This window comes from Moschus berezovskii, chromosome 5 (genome assembly GCF_049115385.1).
Source record: "Moschus berezovskii isolate FMDL1 chromosome 5, NW_MosBer_1.0, whole genome shotgun sequence".
In the NCBI taxonomy this organism is placed as follows: domain Eukaryota; kingdom Metazoa; phylum Chordata; class Mammalia; order Artiodactyla; family Moschidae; genus Moschus; species Moschus berezovskii.
In genome coordinates this window covers 76,162,348-76,184,588 of record NC_142464.1, presented here as the reverse complement: position 1 = coordinate 76,184,588, position 22,241 = coordinate 76,162,348, and the positions used below count along the sequence as shown (strand labels likewise).

The following is a 22,241-nucleotide window of genomic DNA, read 5'->3' as shown; positions in this document are numbered from 1 at the left end:
TACTTGGCTATAAAAAAGAGTGAAATCTTGCCGTTTGCAGCAACATGGATGGACCTGGTTACCTTCCAGCTCTAAGTGAAATAAGTGAAATAAATCAGACAGAGAAAAACACATACTATAATTTTACTTTTATTTGGAATCTGAAAAACTAAACAAATGAACAAAGAAAAACAAAGGGAAACAGATACAGAAAACAGACTGGTGGTTGCCAGAGGGGAGGCAGGTGGAAGGATGGGTGAAGGGGATTAAAAGGCTCAATCTTCCAACTATAAAACAAATAAGACAAGGGAAAGTAACATACAGCATAAGGAATATAGTCAGTAATACTGTAATAAATTTGTATGTTGACAGATAATAACTAGACTTATGGTGATCATGTCATAATGTATAAAAATATTGAATTACTGGTGTATACCTGAAACTAATATAATATTGTGTGCTAATTATAATCCCATAAACAAAAGTCAGTAATTAGATCATGGCTTATATTCATGATACTTTTCTCCTATAGTTTACAGTTTTTAATTGTTGTGATGTATAAGAATGTTTCCCCGTCAATAAAAAAAAAAAGAATGTTTTCTATGGAATTGGTATTCTTTAATTGTATCCTTTTAGAGATCAGGTATATAACAGCTGGCATTTCAGTTTGGGAAATGCATCTTTAACTGAGCTCCACAAACCTTGGAAGTAAGGGTAAATAATTCTCTGGTCAAATTTGCCTCCTTGTCTTAGCATGCTTTGTAGTTTCAGTTGTGATGTTCACTTTTGGTAAACTTTCTAATGATTCTTTTAAAAAAGGCTATAATTCAGATGTACTCACTTTATTGGACTGTCCACTGTGCTTTGGTGCTTTGTTAATGTGCTTTAGGCTTGAAAAGCTAACTTCTGCTTTCATGAAATTTGAACAGGGGAAAGGAAAGGAAATAGAAGAAGAGGAGTTATGACAAGGACAAATGGTACATAGACTGTGGTTTTATTTTTGGCCCTGGAAACCACATACTCCTGTTTGTCGGGGAAGAAATGGTATCACATTACATTATCAGGAGGCTTTGCTGACTCAAGGAATCATTGGGATCATTGGAAGAGCTTCTGTGATGAGCTGGATAGCGTGGTAATATCCTCGAAGGAGAACCCGCCCACCTTTTTCTACCTTTATTTGACTGTCTCTTCCCCCACCCCCTTCTCTTCTTTTTTCATCTTTTTATGTACTCTTTCTTACCAGTTCCAAAGGGTTGGATGACAGGGGCATGGAAAACCATGCGGTTCCTTTAAATATATTTCAAAAAGTTTTTATTATGACAAATTTCAAACACAGACTAAAATAAAGTGTAATGAACTCCTGTGTGCCTCACTCAGCTCCCACAGTTATCAACTCATGAACAATTTGATTTTGTCTACACCCCCATATCCCCTTTACCAGATTATGAAGCAAATCACAGACAGTATTTTTGTCTGCAAAATTTCAGTATGTATCTCTAAAAGATAACTCTTAAAAATAGAATCACAGTATCATCATCACACCAAAAGATTCCAAAATGACCTAGTACTATTTTGTTATCATCAAATAAATCTAAACACAAACTTAAATATCACCAATATACAGTTAGTGGTCAAGTTGTTAGAGTTGTCTCAACATTTAGAGATATCTCTTAAGACTTTTAAAAAGGCTTTTGACTCCTCCACAGTCTCAGTGATTTTGTTCTTGTAATTTTTTGTTAAAGAAGCTTGCTGCTGCTGCTGCTAAGTCGCTTCAGTCGTGTCTGACTCTGTGCGACCCCATAGACAGCAGCCCACCAGGCTGTCCCGTCCCTGGGATTCTCCAGGCAAGAACACTGGAGTGGGTTGCCATTTTTACTTTCCTGTAAAAACAACCGAATGCAATAATGACTTGAGTTCTTTATTCCTGTTTTGAAAACAATAGGAAAATAATGTTGGCATCAATGAATGTTTCAAATTAAAAACAATCTAGATTAATGTAGTCAAGGAAGATATTTTGGTATAGATTATTTTATATATAATTTCCAAATTACTTTCATGTTTTCTCCTAGTAAAAGTTGCTGAAAATCACTTGACCTGCTTGAGAAATTTGTTATTCATGCCTTGTTTTCACTGGTTATTGTTTCCTTCTGAATTTGCAAGAAGCAGAAAGAGAATTTTTTTGTGTATCAGAAACTTTCTCATGCAAGAACTAGTGCCAGAGTATTGTCACTTAAAGTGAATCCACTTACATTTCATAGTAAGTAGTAAACAAACAAAAAACCCACTATGATTCAGACTTTATCATGAAAAATAAAGTGAATATATGTTTATCTCATATATGGTGCCATTTATATTATAATTTTTAACTTTTTGAACAAAGAGGGAATCAACTATTAGTTTTCTTGAAATTATTTTTCTGATGAAAATGCATGATAAAGATTTTTGACTTCCTTCCCTTTACGTTTGCATTTGTCAACACAGATCTAAAGAGAGCCCTTCTTTGGGAAAGCATTAGCAAGCTTTATCAGGTTTTGCAAGGGTGTATCCCAAGGTAGATTAAAGGTTAAGTCACTATAACAAAGAAACCATCATGGCATTTCTAAAATCTGACAGAAGTGTGTTAATCCCTTACAAAGTAGGGTAGCAAGTCTAGGCTGATTCGGCAGCTTTGATCCATGAAGTCATTCAAGGACTAGGTTCCTTCTTCTTCCCCTCTACTCCCTACGGTCATATGTTGAATGCATAAAGTTGTGTACTTTCCAACTGTTGAGAAGGTGGACAATGCTGTAAATCTGGGGAGAGTGACCTGTCTTTGCATTGAAGCTGGTCCACATATCATGTCTGCACACATCCCTTTGGCTTTAAGTTAGATGGCCATGGCTTGCTGCCAAGGCTGGGAAATATTATCTCTAGCCCATACATCCGGAAAGAAGGGAAGGATGAGTAGGGCACGGGGTTAAAAGTTGGGAAGGGAGCAAAAAGCAGTCTGACGCAGTGTATTTTAGTATTTTAAGTGTAACCCCTGGAGAAGGGAAAGGCTACCCACTCCAGTATTCTGGCCTGGAGAATTCCATGGACTGTCCAGTCCTTGGGGTCACAAAGAGTCGGACACGACTGAGTGACTTTCACTTTCACTTCATTTTTGAAAAAAAAATTTGAAGGATAATTTTTTTACAGAATTTTGTGATTTTCTATTGTACATCAACAAGAATCAGCCTTAGGTATACCTATACCTATGTCCCCTCTCTCCTGGGCCTCCCTCCCATCTCCCTCTCCATCCCACCCTTCCACCTGTCCCCGAGCCCCTGTTTGAGTTCTGAGTCATACAGCAGATTCCCATTGGCTGTCTATTTTACATATGGTATTGTGAATTTCTATGTTCCTCTCTCTGTATATCTCCCCTTCTTCCTCCTCCCCTCCCACCGTCCATAGGTCTGTTCTCTGTGTCTGTTTCTCCACTGCTGCCCTGAAAATAAATTCATAAGTGCCATCTCTTCAGATTCCATATATATGTCTCAGTATGTGATATTTATATTTCTCTTTCTAAAGTGTAAGTCATTTTTGATACTTGTGTCATTTTATTGTTTTTTTTTTCAGTACATTTAATTAGTTAATCTTTATTGGGGTATCATTGCTTTACAATGTTGCGAGTTTTATTTTATTTTTACCAGCTAACTGCATGCAAGATCCTCATCTGCCAGTGGCATTGAGTGTGATGGGAGCAATTCTCCAACATTATTCTCATTATTGACTTTTTGAAAACCCTTGTCTTTTGAACATTTGATGTTGTTGACTGTTGCGTTCCCTCATTCAGCAGAACCTAGTAATGTGGAAGGAATATTTGGAGCCTGTGTGGTCAGTTGATCAATGAGTAGTTTTTATGTTAAGACAACTTTTGATTCTCTCTGGAATACTTAACTATGAATCTCCTGTATCGTAAGTGTATGTGATGATGCGTTGAGGTATTGCAAGCAGATAGGGTGGGGCTCCCCAGAGGAAGGGAACCCAGCCATCCTAGGCCTAAGTCATCTTGTGATCTAGCCCAGCCACAGTGCTTGCTCTTGCAGAAGAATAGGTCTCAATAGTTAATGATTTTATAGGAGCAAAAGAAGGTAAAACTGAACAGATATAATCAGGCCAGGGAGATAACGTAACCATAATATATCAGTTGTACTATTTCAAAGGTCAGGATTTGCCTGAAGCACATTCTTGAGCTGTTTTGCAGAATGCAAACCCTCTCGAGGGCACAATTTCCAGATCCATTGGAACCTAAGGAATGATGATGGTGACCTTTGCTGAGCCTCCCAACTTCCGTCAACTTGTGCTGGACTCTATCAACCTTTCCCCAGTTCTCTGCTGCATTCTCTTTGCTCCAGCCCCAGTCTTGCTGTCTGGGGAGACACTGCCCTGGGAAACGGCCTTGTCCTCCCTACTTGCTGCAAGTAATAGATCCTTCCTTCTGTTCTTCTGTTTGAGTCTGTCTTTTGACTCGATACCTGCCAAGAGGTGAAACCAATTTTCTTGTATTGCTTTTTCTTTTTATCTCCGTTTTTTTCCTCTTCATTTTTATCAGCCAAGAGACCCTCAACTACAATCATAGCCAAAGACCACAGCAGGGTCCTTCGTTGTGAACCCCAAACCTGTGTAAAGAGTATATGTTAAGTTGTTGCATATACCTGTATTATATGGACAGTAAGAAACCACTATCTGTAGTGTACACAGTCCGCCCCCAGTCCATCATCTTGATCACCCACCTTATGGCAGTGGGCTGGACAGGCACTGCATACTCAGGAGAGAGAAGTCAGCTGACTTCTGTAACTTTTGCCTTTTGACCTTTTGAGTCTAATCTAGACCTAGGTTCAGTAGATCAACAAACTGCTCAAAACTTTGTAGCCTGTTACTGGGCAACTAGCTGAAAGGAGATATAGTCAAGACTTTAAGAAAATACAGTTTATCCCTGGGTGCCTTGTTTAGTAGGTAAGGAAGACTTGCAGGCTAAACTTTTACTCTCATCTGAGAGCTAAAAAAGTGCCTGATCCCGGAATAGCACCAATTCATGATGTTAAATGGGGAACCTAGAATGTACCCTTTATTCTGATTAAAGTCAGCCGAACATTTCCCTTCTTTTTGCTTGTGTTTCTGCTGTTCAGTTCCCCTTTTACAAAAGAAAATTGGGCCTTAAGCTGGGGTTTATGTTGTAGAAGAGAGCAGGATAAGATCTGTTACTGTATAGTTCCTACCCATTTTAGGTACTTTTGAATTGAAGTATAACCCACAGAAACTGTTGGCAGGCATACAACATTTGATTTCTCAGATAATTGTCAGTCTGATGTTTATTCATGCTAGATTTCTTAACATTTGCAAATAGGCTCAAACTTTGTGGTAAACCTATGATGAAATGTGTAATAGCCAATGTGTTCTGATGTAAAATTCTGAAATTGAGAGCTTTAACGACATTACTATTCTTAGAGCATTGACAAGTATTAGATTGAGTTAGATAATATTGTTGATTTGTCAAATATTGCCAAACATTGACATTTTCATATGACTTAACATAGTAAGATGAGAATTTCACCAATCTTAGATCACTCTGCTTTTTCCTGTAAGGAGTTATCCTTTCTCTACCCTGACAACTAGGCTAATTTGTTTCTTATTTACTATATTGCTTACGATCCTCTTGTTTGGTAATTCACAATCACCTCTATTCCCTTAATTAAAAATATTGTGAAAGGATGTATAAAATAGGCTGGGTAACCATAGTAGCCATTTAAAAAAAACATGTTTTTCTTCAGGCAGAATTTTTATGATAAAAAAGAGTTCTTAGATCTTTTGGCTAAAATTGGTAGACCGTGAAACCGAGAACTGTTCGTCTGGTACTTAGATTTGTAACACTAGACAGAGAATACAACTTCATGGTGGTTTCTCATTGGCGAAACAGTGAACAGTGTCTGTAATCTACTTCAGAATATTGGTGTTCAGATGATCAACAAGGATATACTGTATAGCACAGGGAACTATATTCGTATTTTGTAAAAACTTACAATGGAAAATAATCTGAAAAACATAACTGAATTACTTTGCTGTACACCAGTCCATTCTAAAGGAGATCAGTCCTGGGTGTTCATTGGAAGGACTGATGCTGAAGCTGAAACTCCAATACTTTGGCCACCTCAAGCGACAAGTTGACTCACTGGAAAAGAGTCTGATGCTGTGAGGGATTGGGGGTAGGAGGAGACGGGGACGGCAGAGAATGAGATGGCTGGATGGCATCACCGACCCGATGGACATGAGTTTGAGTGAACTCCGGGAGTTGGTGATGGACAGGGAGGCCTGGCGTGCTGTGGTTCATGGGGTTGCAAAGAGTCAGACACGACTAAGCGACTGAACTGAACTGAACTGAACACCTTAAACTAACACAGTATTATAAATCAGCTTATACTTTAATTAAAAAAAAGAATCTTGATGTTCAAATACTAATGTGTTGTTTTTCAAGCTTTTAACAATTAGCAGTCAGAGTAAAGAAAAGAATGTTCTTGTGTTCACTGTTAAGGAGACACAGAGAAAAGGGTCTTAAGTTGTAGCTCTTGGTTTTATTTTTAAAAGATATTTGTAACCCAGAGTTGGTTCCTTTGTGATTTCTTCTGTCTGAATGGCTCAGTCCTTTTTGGTGTAGAAAATGGGAGAATCAGCTGGAGGACTCTGAAATTTTGTTTCATCTTCTTTTTTTACTTTGGAGCATCGAACCGATTCTTTCATTCAGAGTGATTGTCTCCAGTTTTTTTAAAATTAATTAATTATGTATGAATGTATTCTTATTGAAGTACTGTTGATTTACAATGTTATATGAGTTTCAGGTGTATAGCAAAATGATTCAGGTATACATATATGTATGTATTTTTCAGATTCTTTTCCCATGTATGTTATTATAAAATATTGAGCATAGTTCCCTATGCTATGCAATAGGTCCTTGGTTGGTATCTATTTTGTTTATAGCAGTGTATGTATGTTAATCCCAAACTCCTAATTTATCCCTACCCCACCCCTTTCCCCTTTGGTAACCATAAGTTTGTTTTCTATGTTTATGGTCTATTTCATTTTTAAAAAATCTCTTAGATCTGTTATTGAAACTTGGAGTGATCAAATGACTTTGACATGCACATTACATTTACATTTTTTATCATCAGTCCCCTTTCCCAAGGGAGAACTCAGTTTCACAAAAGTTGAGGGACTTTCCCAAATTCACAAAGCTGAAGAAGCCTGACTTGACCTGGTAGCTGGATTTGGCTGGTTCCAGAGCTCATACTTTCTCCTGCCATTCCCTATTCCTCTGGTAGAATGTGTGGGTCTATTTCTGTTTGATTATAAATTCATGTGTTCTCTTTAGTTTTTGGTATTGAGAGATTGGTGTCCTTCTTAATGATGCCTTGGGAGTCATAGTTTATCTATTGAAATTTGGAGGTTGTGTCGAATTGCCTTTAGCCATCTGCCTAAATAGAAGGCTGATAATGACGCATCATATGCTTTTCCCTTTAGTTCTCTCTTCCTTTCCACTGGAGGGGTTGTATGTGTAGCGGTTAATAGTGCAGGCTGTGTGGTGAGAATGCCTGTATTAAAATCTGGCTCTTATTCTTACCATATGACTAAGGAATAGTACCTTCAGTAGGTTTGTTGAATTAAATGAGTTGCTACATCTGAAGTGCTTAGTGCTTAGAAATGCCAACACATAGCAAAATACTGAAAGCTTGATTATAATTTTTATTATTTTTCTGTGTAAATAGTAATTCTACAGGGATACTCCCTGATTCTCTTATGGTCTGTTTATCCTTCTGGACTTCATTGATCTTATCAAAAGTTCAAAAAAAAAAAAAAAGTTCACTAGATTTACCTTTCAGGACAATGATGTTTACTATAAGGGAAATCTCCTTAGCCTCCTCTCCTATTTTGATGTACTTGTCACAGTATTTGGCAGATATGTGTTTCATAGTTTGCAGCTTGGGGTTCATAGCCATCTTTTTGTTCTCTGGAGGTTGGGATTATCTTCCTCTCTGATTTGAATATTTTATTGCTTGCATAGAGTTTTAGGGAAGGAGAGTAGAGAACACAGTAATACTCTTTCCACTGCCATCTTCTAATAATTTTCTGATCCCAGAAGCAACCACTTTTACTTTTAAAACAACATGTTAGTATGGTAAATCTCTAAGTGACGTACTTATGCTGCCACTTCTTGCTTTTTCAATTTTGGGTATGATGCATTGACTTCCTACTAGTACTATGGAGGACGTAGTTCTCTTTCACAGCATACCTCGGGATCCACAAAGAAGCATATTTCCTGCATTCCCTTATCCCAGTGTTTTTATGTTAGTAGTGAGGTTATTGTTGTTCAGTCCCTCAGTTGTGCTTGACTCTTTGCGACCCCATGGCTTCCCTGTCCCTCGTCATCTCCCAGAGTTTGCCCAAGTTCATGTTCATTGAATCAGTGATGCCATCCAACCGTCTCATCCTTTGTCTTCCTCTTCTCCTTCTGCCTTCAGTCTTTCCCAGCATCAGGGTCTTTTCCAATGAGTCAGCTGTTCACATCAGGTGACCAAAGTCCTGGAGCTTCATCTTCATCATCAGTCCTTCCAAAGAGTGTTCAGGGTTGATTTCCTTTGAGATTGACTGGTTTGATCTTAAAGGTAAGATTACTACTTATAGTCTGTTTTATTATGATGTTCTGTTCTGTCGCTCAGTCGTGTCCGACTCTTTGCGACCCCGTGGACTGTAGCCTACCAGGCTTCTTCGTCCATGGGATTCTCCAGGCAAGAATACTGGAGTGGGTTACCATTTCCTTCTCCAGGGGATCTTCCCGACCCAGGGATCGAACCCGGGTCTCCCGCATTGGAGGCAGACGCTTTAACCTCTGAGCCACCAGGGAAGCCCATTATGATGTTCTAGATGTTATATATCGCTGAACTCTGTAGCAAACTGTGATTATTTTTCCTTTTCTGTACAATTTCTTATTTTCCTTAAATTGATTTATTATTTTTAGGTTTGCTACATTTTAACTAATTTATTATAAATCTTCTCTCAACACCTTCAGGTTCATTTCCTGGAAGAATTCCTTCCAAGAACTGTTTACCCTGATCTAATTTGGACTGGTGGTTTTCAGCCTGCTGCCCAATGTCAGCTTCAGATTTCCCTTCACCCATCGTCTGGGAGACTCTCTTTACCTCTTTTGTTTTGAAACCCTTGTTTCCTGGATTCCGTGTATTTTGTGATATAGTTTTTTTTTATTTTAATGGAGTATTGTCCTCAGGTAGCTATTTGAAGAGGGTGAATAGGAGGTAAAAATTTTAAAACCTTGCATATTTGAAAAATGTTTTTATTCTCTTGTCATTGTATTGATAGTTTGGTTGAGTATAGACTCTTAGGTTAGAAATCAATTTTCTTCAAAAAATTTCTCCATTATTTTCTAGCTTCTATTATTGTCCTTGATGATTGCTATTATGAATTTTGATCCTTTCTATGAAACCTATTTTTAAGCTTGCTGAATCTTCTGCTTGTCCTGGTGATTTTGAAATTTTATGAGCTGTGCTGATTTGGTTCTGTTTCAATTGAGAAGTAATCTTTAATTTGGGGAAATTTTCCTAAATTTCTTCTTTGATTGGTTTCTTACTGCTTTCTCCTCTTGGAACTCCTGTTTTTCAAATGCTAAATTTTGTGGATGGATCCAGAAAATTATATTTCCTCTCCAGTTTTTATTTTTTGTTTTTTTGTTTCATATTTTGGGGATATTTCCTCAGTTTTATATTCTGATTCTTCTACTGAGCTTTTCATATCTAATTTTCCCCCCAGTGTTCCTCTCTTTTGGTTCCGTGTACTTTATTTTGGCTGTATCCTGACTGTGTTTTATGCATGCAGTGTCTTCTCTTAACACTAGGATTTTAGGAGGGAGCCCGGGCTAATGTGTACATGCAGCCCTCCATCTTTAACTGAAAATCTACATGAGGAAAAGTTCCCTTCATTTATATGAACTTTCATAACATTCTTTGGCTAGGATTTCCCTTTGACCAGCAGATTATTACAACAACAATGAACCATTTTTTTCATTTATTTACGTGTGTATTTTAAAATTTTTACAATGTTGTGTTGGTTTCTGCCATACAACAGTGCAAGTCAGACATAATTATACATACATCTGCTCCCTCCCTAACCTCCATCCTCTCCCTACATAACATCCCCCCAGGTCATCACAGAGCACTAGAGGGCTTCTTGTGCCACATAGTAACTTCTCACCAGCTATCCATCTTAGGCCTGATAGTGTATATACCTTGATGCTACTTTCTCCATTTGTCCCACTCTCTCCTGTAGTCCATGGGGTTGCTGGGAGTCGGACACAACTGAGCGACTTCACTTTCATTTTTCCTTTCATGCATTGGAGAAGGAAATGGCAACCCACTCCAGTGTTCTTGCCTGGAGAATCCCAGGGACGGGGGAGCCTGGTGGGCTGCCGTCTATGGGGTCGCACAGAGTCAGACACGACTGAAGTGAATTAGCGGTGGCGGCGGCGGCTTCCGCCCCCACTGTGTCCACAAGTCCATTTTCTACATCTGTGTCTCCATTCCTCCCCTGCAAATAGGCTTGTCAATACCATTTTTTTAAGATTCCATATATATGCATTAATATACTGTATTTTTCTCTTTCTGACCTACTTCACTCTGTGTAACAGGTTCTAGGTTCATTCACCTCACTGGACCTGACTCAGATTTGTTCTTTTTTATGTTTGATATCACATTGTATATGTGTGCCACATCTTCTTTATCCGTTCACCTGTTGATGAGCATGTAGGTTGCTTCCATGTTCTGGCTATTTTAAATAGTGCTGCTCTGCACATTGGGGTACATGTGTCTTTTTCGATTATTGTTTTCTCAGGGTATTTGCTGTGTAGTGGGCTTGCTGGGTCAGTACCAAATTTTTAGTTTAAAATAAGGAGGACCAACTTAGATGCCAAGGAACAAGAGCTTTTTTCTCTACTTCTCAGCTTAGGATAATGGGTCAATTAGACCTGTTATCCACCGCTTATTGAGAGGCACTAAGAGTGGTATAAAGAGTTCATGTCAGAGCCCAGTTTCTCTTCATTTAAGATAGTGGCTCTCAAATCTATCTGCACATTAAATCATGATGCTCTGGACCCCACCCCAGACCAATTCAGAGTATCTAGGTATGGGTTATGGCAGAAAGTGAAGAGGAACTCAAAAGCCTCTTGATGAAAGTGAAAGAGGAGAGTGAAAAGGTTGGCTTGAAGCTCAACATTCAGAAAACAAAGATCATGGCATCTGGTCCCATCACTTCATGGGAAATAGATGGAAAAACAGTGGAAACAGTGTCAGACTTTGTTTTTTTGGGCTCCAAAATCACTGCAGATGCTGATTGCAGCCATGAAATTAAAAGACGCTTGCTCCTTGGAAGGAAAGTTATGACCAACCTTGATAGTATATTAAAAAGCAGAGACATTACTTTGCCGACCAAGGTCCGTCTAGTCAAGGCAATGGTTTTTCCCGTGGTCATGTATGGATGTGAGAGTTGGACTGTGAAGAAAGCTGATCGCCGAAGAATCGATGCTTTTGAACTGTGGTGTTGGAGAAGACTCTTGAGAGTCCCTTATACTGCAAGGAGATCCAACCAGTCCATTCTAAAGGAGATCAATCCTGGATGTTCATTGGAGGGACTGATGCTAAAGCTGAAACTCCAATACTTTGGCCACCTCATGAGACGAGTTGACTCACTGGAAAAGACTCTGATGCTGGGAAAGGTTGGGGGCGGGAGGAGAAGGGGACGACAGAGAATGAGATGGCTGGATGGCATCACTGACTCTGTGGACATGAGTTTGAGTGTACTCCGGGAGTTGGTGATGGACAGGGAGGCCTGGCGTGCTGTGATTCATGGGGTCGCGACTGAGCGACTGAACTGAACTGAACTGAACTGAGGTATGGGTTCAGGATGCCTGAATTCTGAAAAAAACTTCCCTGTGTGATTCTGATGTGCACTTAAAGTTGAGAATTGTTACTCCAGGAGCTTAAAATCTAGGTGAGAGTTAGAATATCAATTTAGAAGGCAACAATGAACTCTGTGATGGGTGATACAGAGATCATGGGCCCAGGAACCAGATAGTTTTTAATTAATTGGGATCATCAGGAAAGGCTTCATCAGGGAGGTGAGTTTTGAGCTAGTAGTTTTCATAGGTGGAGAGAGGGGGTTCTCTAGGCCAGGGAATGAATGCTGACTATTTTGACTGGGATGTGGATTGTTTGCTGCTGCTGCTGCTAAGTCATGTCAGTCTTGTCCGACTCTGTGGATCCCATAGATGGCAGCCCACCAGGCTCCCGCTTCCCTGGAATTCTCCAGGCAAGAACACTGGAGTGGGTTGCCATTTCTTTCTCCAATGCATGAAAGTGAAAAGTGAGAGTGAAGTCACTCAGTCGTGTCTGACTTTTAGTGACCCCATGGACTGCAGCCTAACAGGCTCCTCCGTCCATGGGATTTTTCAGCCAAGAGTACTGGAGTGAGGTGCCATTGCCTTCTCCAGTGGAGTGTTTGGAGAGCAGTAAAAGTAAAGGTTGGATGTTAGGTTGCAGCTAAATTGTGGACCACGTCTAGTGTTTTGGCTAAAGAATGTTTACTTTATCCTGCAGGTGATGAGAAGGACTTTGGGGAGGCATGGAGGATTTCCAGTGAATGAATGTGGCGTGATGACAGTGATGTCTTTGGAGGCTGAGCCAGTGGGAATAATGGCATGATGATAGTGGTGTCTTTGAAGGCTGAGCCAATGGAAATAAAGGACATGTAGTTTGAATAAAATGAGGCAGGAGCTGGGGTGAAAGGAAGACCAGTTGGAAAGCTGTTGTCATGGCCCAGATGATAATTCTTTAAGCTAGAAAAAGAACATTGGAATTAAAAAATAACAATAATAAACATTTGTACAGTGTTTCATAATAAGTAAGTTCTCTCTCACATCTCATTAAACCTCACAGTAACCTTGTGATATTTAGCTCCATATTTTATGAATGAAAGAAACTGATGTTCAGAGGTTAAGCTGTTGTAAAGTAACTTTACAGAAAACAGAGGGCCTGATTGGATAATGAAAGATCAGTAGTAGGGAATTACAAGGGAGTTGCCAGGGTGTCAGCTTGGGTGGTGGTATCAGGTTGGCTGAGGTTGTTGTTGGGTTGGCCGAAAAGTTTGTAAATTTCTCACTGCTAAACTCAGTGGCAAGTTCCCAGTTGTGCTCTCTGATAACCTCTTATTCTCTTCACATGACTCTTGTTGCCTCTCTGATTTTTAAAAAATGTTTTATTAATTTATTTAATTGTGTCAGGTCTTAATTGTGGCATACAGGATCTTTAGTTGCTGCATGTGGAATCTAGTTCCTTGACCAGGTGTCGAACCCAGGCCTCCAGTATTGTGAGCCCAGAGTCTTAGCCACTGGACCACCAGGGAAGTCCCTGCCTCTATAATTTGATACACAATAAATTCTTGTCAGGGTGTGGTGGAAGGAAGGAAAGAAAGGGCTGTTGTCCTTTCAACTTGTCTCAGATAAAAACGTCCAGGCCTTTTCTGAGTGTCTTTGGTTTTCAGAAAGTGAAATGTTATTGGATTTTGGAAGGCTTATTAGCCTGGGCATGGACAGTCTACGTGTGGGGGCTCCAAATACAGGACTGAGGACCTCATACAGATGAGCTCTGCCTTGAGGGGCAGCCGTGTAGGGTAGGGTAGCTGAGTAGCATAAGCTGTAACTGGGTGGGAATCGTTTTCTCTTGTGATTGAGATAGGAGCCACAGGGAAGAGAATGTGGAGCATGGTAGTGTAGGTATCAGAGAGCATCCTTATAGTTCTGGTGGTGAGGTTGCTTATCAAGATTACATGCTTGTTACAACTGGAGATTGAATGCCATCCACCACTGTGGTAATTCATTTTGTTCACAAGTCTGCCATGCCTATGTGCTTGTCTATTTGTGTACCAAGATCCTGAGGCAGTTTAAATACCAGCCTAAACCAGCCACACAGGTGATGAAATGTACTTTTCCATCTGAGATATTGTTTCTCTGCAATCAAATAGCAGTAGAGTGTGCCAGCAAACCAAGGGATTGGCAGGGAGGGACAAAGGAGTGGATCATCATGGCAATTCTGATTAGGTTTTCTTATGAAATCCTAGGGGCTTCCCTGGTGGCTCAGAGGTTAAAAGCATCTGCCTCCAATGCGGGAGACCCGGGTTCGATCCCTGGGTCGGGAAGATACCCTGGAGAAGGAAACGGTAACCCACTCCAGTATTCTTGCCTGGAGAATCCCATGGACGGAGAAGCCTGGTAGGCTACAGTCCATGGGGTCACAAAGAGTCGGACACGACTGAGCGATGGAACGTAACGGAGGAACAGGATGGGGCTAGGGAAGAAGAGGAGGATGAGCTTTCATGCCCTGGGCACTTTCAGTCCGGGTGCATAGAGTAACATTCCTCAGCTCCAGCTGTCAGAGTAAAATCTGTTTTTGTAATTTGGAATGACAGGCATCCTTGGATAATTAACATGTCGCATTTTATTTCAACTGTTTATTTTCTTACTTTAGAACACTGGGATCTTCAATGGCAGGAGAAACAGTGATCAGAAGATCGAGATGAATTTTAACACTATTCTGGAAGAGATTCTTATTAAACGGTCACAGCAGAAAAAGAAGACGTCACCCTTAAACTACAAAGAGAGACTTTTTGTGCTCACAAAGTCCATGTTGACCTACTACGAGGGTCGCCCAGAGGTAGGAGACAATCAAAATTTGCTGCTTTCTATGTTGATACTACCTTTTGACACTGACATTCTTCACACCTTCCAAATCTTATGGAATAAGCTTTAGGTTAATGAAGTTAAGCTAATGATTTGTTAGCTAATTAAGTTAAGCTAATGATTTGAAAGATAGTTTAGAATATGGATGGACATTTTCACACGTCTGTTAAATTATGGGTTTAGTATACATGGGTATACATTTTATGTTGGCCTACTGAATTAATCTGTTAGAGAAAACAAATTCCTGCATCAGTTTTAGATCCTTGTGGAATTCATTAGGTGTGTTTTGTAAATGACTATTTCCCATAAACTCATATTATGTATCAAAGTCTTCTTTATTAGCACATACAAACTGTGTCTCTGTCCATCACTCTATATGAATGTTTCTCCATTACTCAGTCACTTAAAACTCGTTAGTGATTTGGTGAAGTTGACTGACAGCAAAACTGTTCAACTTTTTTTGTGCTGAGCAGCTAGTACAAAGTTCCTTCGATGGGAGCAGGGAACAGTGGCTCACTAAGAACCTGGTCGGTGAGCAGCTGGCATGGGGTTCATGTTGTCATCCAGCTCCTGGCTCTTAAATTGGTTTGTCCTCTGATTCTACCATTCGATGAGGTGTGTGAGTGTAGAGTAGCCTCTGACCCACCTTTTTCTTCCTGCCGTATTGGGGACGCATCATCCAGTACTGCAGGTCCAGCCATGTTCCTCCCTTTTAGACATTTTCTCGGGTCCCAGGGGATGGCTGGAGAGACTGAGTTGCCCTTGTTTACCACATGCCATTGTCTAGTTGTTTACTAGTAGATTGTTGGTGATATTGATGTTTTATTTTATTTTATTCTACTTTTTTCCTGGAGTACCTTCCTCAGAAATGGATTTGCTTCTTTTTATTTTTTGTTTTGTTTTCCTTCCACTAATTTCTCCCACTGATTTCTGTGTTTTGGTTCCCCCAGTACAGACAGAATCACATTGCTTTTCATTGATGGTCCTTAATTCTGTTAATTTCTGTTGTGGCTTGTCACTGTGACCTGTGGAATTCTGCAGGTTCATATAATTCAGCCTTTTATCCACCTTCCTAAATCCCCATAATGCCGAAGACTCAAACTTCAAAAACTCGGTTGTAAAACCTGATCTTAGATGAAGCTATTTTTAGTCTTTTTCTTAGCGGATATGGGTATATGTGGTAATAATCATGTGTTTAATTGCGTGGGGCTGTCCTAGTTCTTGCTGGGAGTGTTATGTGTGGTATATGAGGTATAATATATGTATTAAATCTGAAAAATTCAGGATTCCAAAAGAGTTTCAGAAAAGACTAGAAATATGAATTATTTTAAAATCCGGAATAAATTTTAAGGGAAACATTAATACATTTTTGCTGTATGATAATGATCTGTTATAATTTGAATAGTATAATAAGAAAAGAATAGAAATATTACAGTCAACATGGGAAAGTGAGGTCCTTTACTAACCGAGAAAGCCTCAGAAACCTACCTTACCTGCTTAGAGATATGTACCGTTGCAGTTGAAATTCTTTGCAATTGTTAAGTCACTTTGAAGATGATAAATGATAATACAAAGATGATACAAAGTTAAAAAGGCCCTCATTGCTTTAGCTTAGGGAGAATAAAGAGAACAGTGGAAACCCTCTTGTTTGACAACCTGACCCGCTGTCTTTCCTGAAAGCAGCTTCAGCCACCATGAGAACCAGAAAGGACAGAATGAGGAAGTTGTCACAACATGTAAAAAAAGCCCAGCCTGACACTTATCATCGATTTACTGTATAGCACAGGGAATTACCTTGCCTGGAAAAACCCACGGACAGAGGAGCCTGGTGGGCTGACAGCTTATATTGTTTGCTCTTGTAATAACACCGAACAGAGGACCCTGTGATCTTGCTTTCTGATTAGGGAACTAATCACATAGGTCAGACCACCTAATATTCTGCTGGAGCCTCCACTTGGTTTTGAGATGGAATCTAGGGAATAATAGGGCTGGAGTTTAATCAGAAAAATGACCTATTAAATAATAGAAAACAGAATGGTGGGATTTCTATTCGATGAGATGTTTGAATACAGAAATTTCAAGTTGTATGTAAACCTGCAACTACTGTGACTTGAGAAATCAGGAAGTTTTATAATTCAGCTTTGAAATTATCAATTTGGTCGGTTTGTTGTCTGTAATACTGCTCTGGTTTGAAAACTGGCCAGTAGTTTATGAGGTTGAGGAACAGGGAGACTGGTTGTGTTGGGGATCCCCAAGGCCATCCCTAGGTTCAATGATTCAGTAGAATTCATGGGACTCAGTATAGAGTTGAACTCACCACTGTGATTGCTTTCAGTGAAAGGGAGACAGAGCAAAATGAGCAAGGCAAAAGGTGCATGGGCCGGTCTGGAGAAACCAGGCACAAGCTTGCAGGAGTTCTTTCTCAGTAGAGTCACAAAGCGGGTGTATGATTCCTTCAGCTACCGGTTGTGACAGCTGTGAAATGTTTTCTCACTGAGAGTCTCGGTGGAGACTCAGTGCTGAAGGTTTTCACTGGGGCTGGTCCTATAGGCACCCTCTGTCAGAGCATGTACCAAAATTCCAGACTCCAGAAAGAAAGCAGGTGTTCAGCGTAAACCAGGTTGTCTGTACAAACAGTTTAGACCCAGTGAGCTATTCTTATCAGCACTGGGAATGTTAGTGCTCTCCCCCTCCCAAAGTCCAAGTTCCCAGATGCCAGCCGAGGACCAACCTTGTAAGCAGACCTTTTTCAGCCTCATAGACCTGTTAGGTTAACTCTTTCCCACACATTTGTAGTAGTTATGGCACAAATTATTGAGTATCAAATACAGCCAGGTACTGTTCTACTGTGCTAATAAGTACATGCATTATTTTCTTTATTCCTCAAAAGAATAGCATATTACATCATATTAGGATTCCCATTTCAAAAATGAGCAACACGAGACTTGTACATATAAAAACTTACACAAGGTCAAATACTGATGAATTACAGGGCGATTTATTCAAAGCCTATCTTTGAAACAACCTTGATACTCCAGGGAAAATTAAGTAAAAAATCTATTAAATCTCTCTGTAGTATAGATAAATTTTTATTTTAAGAGTTTTGAGGAAATTTTTATTTCTTACTTTCAGTTACAATTTTTTAAAAAAGTTTCTTTGTGGTAGAAGAAAATTAACATCAGACAAAACTAAGGCTTCTGTCTGATTCTGCCACTATCTACCTAGACTTTATAAAACAATGTTTTCAATTGTTACTGTAATTTAGAAATTACTTTCATATATATTGTCTCTTTACACCCTTAACTCCTTTGCCGTGACTGTTCAACCCAACACACATCCAGTCTGTTACCAAGTCTCATGAATTCTCCTTTGTTTCATCAAAATCTATTCCAGCTCCCACTTTCATTCTTTTGGTGGATCACTGCCCTAGTTGATTCTACTTTTGAATCTTCATCTTTTAACTATACAGACTTCAGAAGGATATTTAAAACCTATAGCTTTGCGTCTACTCAAGGATTAAGTTAAAACTCCTTAGACTGGGATACAAGGTACTTGATGCCATTTTTCCTGGTCTTCCCTCTGTCTTTCCTGCATCTCCAGCTCTGTCTTCTACCTGTACTCTTTCACATTGTACTTCTCTTAGTATTGTTCAATCAACTTGGAGTGATATATTCTTCCACGTACCTGCCAGGATCTATCTATCCACATTTTATCCATCAAAAATATGGTGAGAGGCCTAGTCAACACTTGCTCATCTTTTCTGACTGAGTTCAGTCCCTACCTTCTCTGAAGCCTTTTCTGTAATCCTCACACCAGTGGTGGACTCACCAGCCCCCATCAGCCCTCTGTGTCCTGTCCCATATTTTTATTGGGACATCTTTGTTGCTTGACTTTGTTTACATATCTGTTCCCCCATTGGATTTCAAGCTCTTTGAGGGCAGGGTTCAAAGCTTTCCTATTTTTGTATTTCTGGAAGTTTAGTGGAGAGTTGAGTCCTCAGTACCCAGTTGGATGGCTGGTTGGTTCAGAGGAGACTTGGGGAGACCTCAACCCTTCAAAGAAGGCAGGGCTTCCCATGCAGGTTTATCCTATGCAGACATCATGGACAACCAAAAAGGTTATCATGCTGCTAGTAAGTATAAGAGTCAGGATTAGAGTCTTAGTATTCTAACTGTAAGTTCAGTGCTCTTTCTGTAATGCCTCCCTAATCATTTTATCACTTTGTATTTAAACATTCTATGTGATGAGATGATTGAAAATTTAACCTTTTACCCAGATTAACTGTCTGGATGGTGGAGGAAGTTACAAAATGATGGCACGAGTCTCTTGAATATCCTGGGCCATCTCCCATATTTCTATAAGGTCTTCTGGGTCATATTGTTGTTTGCTTGACTGTCTCTGGGAACCTGGAGACTCGAGTAATGCAGGCATAAGAGCTTGTAAACTTCTGAGATTATTGGTTATTTCTCCCTAAGTTGTATGTCTTGACTCGTTGGACTCCTAGGGGAAAATATAAGTTTATAGAATCCTTCTTATTGCTACCTGAAGATTTATACCTTCTAGCACTTTCTAGGATTCTGGGGGGTGAGCATGGGGTGGAAGATATAGTTTCTTTTACTTCAGGACAATTGGGAGCATTGGTATCAGGCTTTAGAGGTTTCCTGACAATTCACCAGCTTATAAAAAGTGAGACAGCTCTAAATACTCCATAAACAGTACAGTGACTAGTGTACTGGTGGATTTTTTTGGCTGTGAAAATTCTCAACTCTATGATCCCATGAAAACTCACTTTCTCACTGGCAGTTGAGTTTCCTTGTTTCTGAAATAAGGTTGTATCAGCTTCCTGTCTTGTGTCTTAATTTCCTCTCTATCTCTTCTTCTCCTACTCTTGATTTGTTGTTCGTGTTCTTATTCTACTGTCCTGGCTCTGACCTTCTTCATCACTTAGAACAGCCACGATGTAGGTCTGAAGTCCTAGGGTCTGATTTACCCTCTTAATTTGTCAACTTATCTATTTTCATTGAACAGTGTTCACTGTTTTTTTTTTTTTCTCTAGGAAGCAGAAACGTATTTAAGACAAAAGAGGGGAGAACACCATTTGTTCTATCCACTCTCCTAAAGTATTTTTATAACCTTTTATTTTGCTATAGTTTCAAACTTACAGAAAATTTGCAGGACTAGTACACGGAACTCTCAAATAAACTACTAAGATTCACAAATTGCCTGAGGTTGCCCCATTTGCTCTGTCGTTCTGTTGGACTGTTACTTGGTCTCTTTCTCTTCCTATGCATGTTTTCTGAACCATTGGAGAATAAGTTGTAGACAGTCCCCTTCTTTACTTCTTTTTTTTTTTTAAAGAACTGTATTTGACATCATGGTTTTTGTAAGATGAGTTTTGCTCACTGCATCATGAGCTGCTGGTCTAGGGATACTTACAAATCATGGAAGCTAGTTCTGTAATTAGTAGTTTCTATTGTTTGTTGATGAGGATAGATATGATATCACTTATCCTGAAGGACAATTAGAAAAGAGGCCAAATTATATGAGTAAAGGAAGCATGGACTTCCCAGTAGCTCAGATGGTAAAGAATCTGCCTGTACTGCAGGAGACCTGGGTTTGATCCCTGGGTCAGGAAGATCCTCTGGAGAAGGAAATGGCAGCCCATTTCAGTATTCTTGCCTGGAGAATTCCATGGGCAGAGGAGCCTGGCAGGCTACAGTCCATGGATTCGCAAAGAGCTGGACATGACTGAGCGACTAACACTCCACTCTAGAGGAAGCATTGGTGGTAAAAGTGTAGACTATATAGATTTTTGGCGAAGGGTAAGATGGAGACTGGGGAAAGATTAGGAAAGGTGTCTGCTTGGCCATGGGTTGGAGTATGAGCAGTGTTGGGCAGAAAGAGCCCATTCATGTGGTAGGAACATCACGTGTAAAGGCCCTGGGGTAGAAGAGGACTTGGTGTGTCTGTGGAACTGTACTGTTCTAGACCTGTATAGATTTGTATACTGATAATTACCATCCATGGGGATTGCTTATTTGTTAGTAATGAAGAAGAATCATACAATTTTAGAGTTTGAAGGGACATTAAAGAATAATCTTCAAATTTTTCACTTGCAGAAACTGAACATAAGGAGATGATTTGCTCCAGATCACCCAGTAAGCTGATTGTTAAACTTGGGCCAAAATCAGATCTGACTGCACTGCCTTTGTTCTGAAAAGGATGTGTTTGGGTTGCCCAAGTAGCTGAGGGCACTTTTACAGTTTCAATAATATGGTCATTCACAGAACGGACTCCCATCTAGTGATTATTCAGACCCCTTTGCCTAAAAATTCTTGTCATTTTTCTACCTTTGAAGCTTTGCCCTTGCTGTAACTAATAGTTCTCCTTATGTTTATCCAAGTCCCATCTCAAGTTCTCTTTAAAAAAAAACTTTAAATTTTTTTTTATTATTTTTTAAAATTGAAGTATAGTTGATTTACAACTCTTCCAGCTCACAACCTCCCCCTCCCTTAGCTGGTTGTAATGCCAGCCCTTTCAGGATTACTGTTAAATTTATATGTATTACCTCTTTAAAATCTCTAACTACATGATTACCTCTTTGAGGGAAGTGGTTATTGCCTTCTAATTTCAACATATCACACAATATCTCGTACCCATTCGGTGCTCAAAAAAGTTTTTGTTGGTAGTAATTACAATAGTGATGATCAGTTAATATTTCAAGTAAGCAAAAAGATCTTTAAAGATATTGTAATGGTTATTTCTGATGCTGTTTGTTCCATTTTAGTTGTTGAGGAGATGCATTATTTAGATTTAGAATCAAAATTATGTTTTGATTTAGTATTTATTAGTATTAACCTTTCTCCCAAACTAAAATATGAACATTATTGTAAACAACCAGAGTATGAACTGTCAGAAGAAATCACATGTCCATTTGAGAAAGTGAAACTACATTTTGAATTGTTTCTAAACCCATTTAGAACATGGTTTCACCGCTTGTCTGTGCTGGTCAGGTACATGTAGAGAATCACCTATTGAAGGGTGCTTAGAAACACCTGGGTTATTCAATGATTATCAATAATTAAGTCACTTTCTTAAGAGAACTCCTGACATTATTAGCCTTTGGGTCTTGTGAATATACTATACTTCTGAGATAAATCTTATCACATGATGATTTGATAATTGCTGCTGCTGCTGCTGCTAAGTCGCTTCAGTCGTGTCCGACTCTGTGCGACCCCATAGACCGCAGCCCACCAGGCTTCCCCCTCCCTGGGATTCTCCAGGCAAGAACACTGGAGTGGGTTGCCATTTCCTTCTCCAATGTGTGAAAGTGAAAAGTGAAAGTGAAGTTGCTCAGCCGTGTCTGACTAGTAGCGACCCCATGGACTGCAGCCCACCAGGCTCCTCTGTCCATGTGATTTTCTAGGCAAGAGTACTGGAGTGGCTTGCCATT

The 22,241-nt window shown here is 39.6% G+C and overlaps 1 protein-coding gene across 6 annotated transcripts in view; it reads left to right on the top strand.

Annotated features, from left to right (window-relative positions):
• The window catches only part of TEC (tec protein tyrosine kinase), a 146,813-nt gene that overhangs the window by 39,164 nt on the left and 85,408 nt on the right, over positions 1-22,241 (top strand). For 5 of the 6 annotated variants that reach the window (XM_088836326.1, XM_055434686.2, XM_055434682.2 and 2 more), the window contains one exon: positions 14,577-14,762. In XM_088836326.1, coding sequence (XP_088692452.1) covers positions 14,577-14,762 — 186 coding nt within the window. Of the gene's footprint in view, positions 1-8,515; positions 8,655-14,576; positions 14,763-22,241 lie in introns of those variants that run through there. The other variant, XM_055434685.2, reaches the window with a different exon arrangement.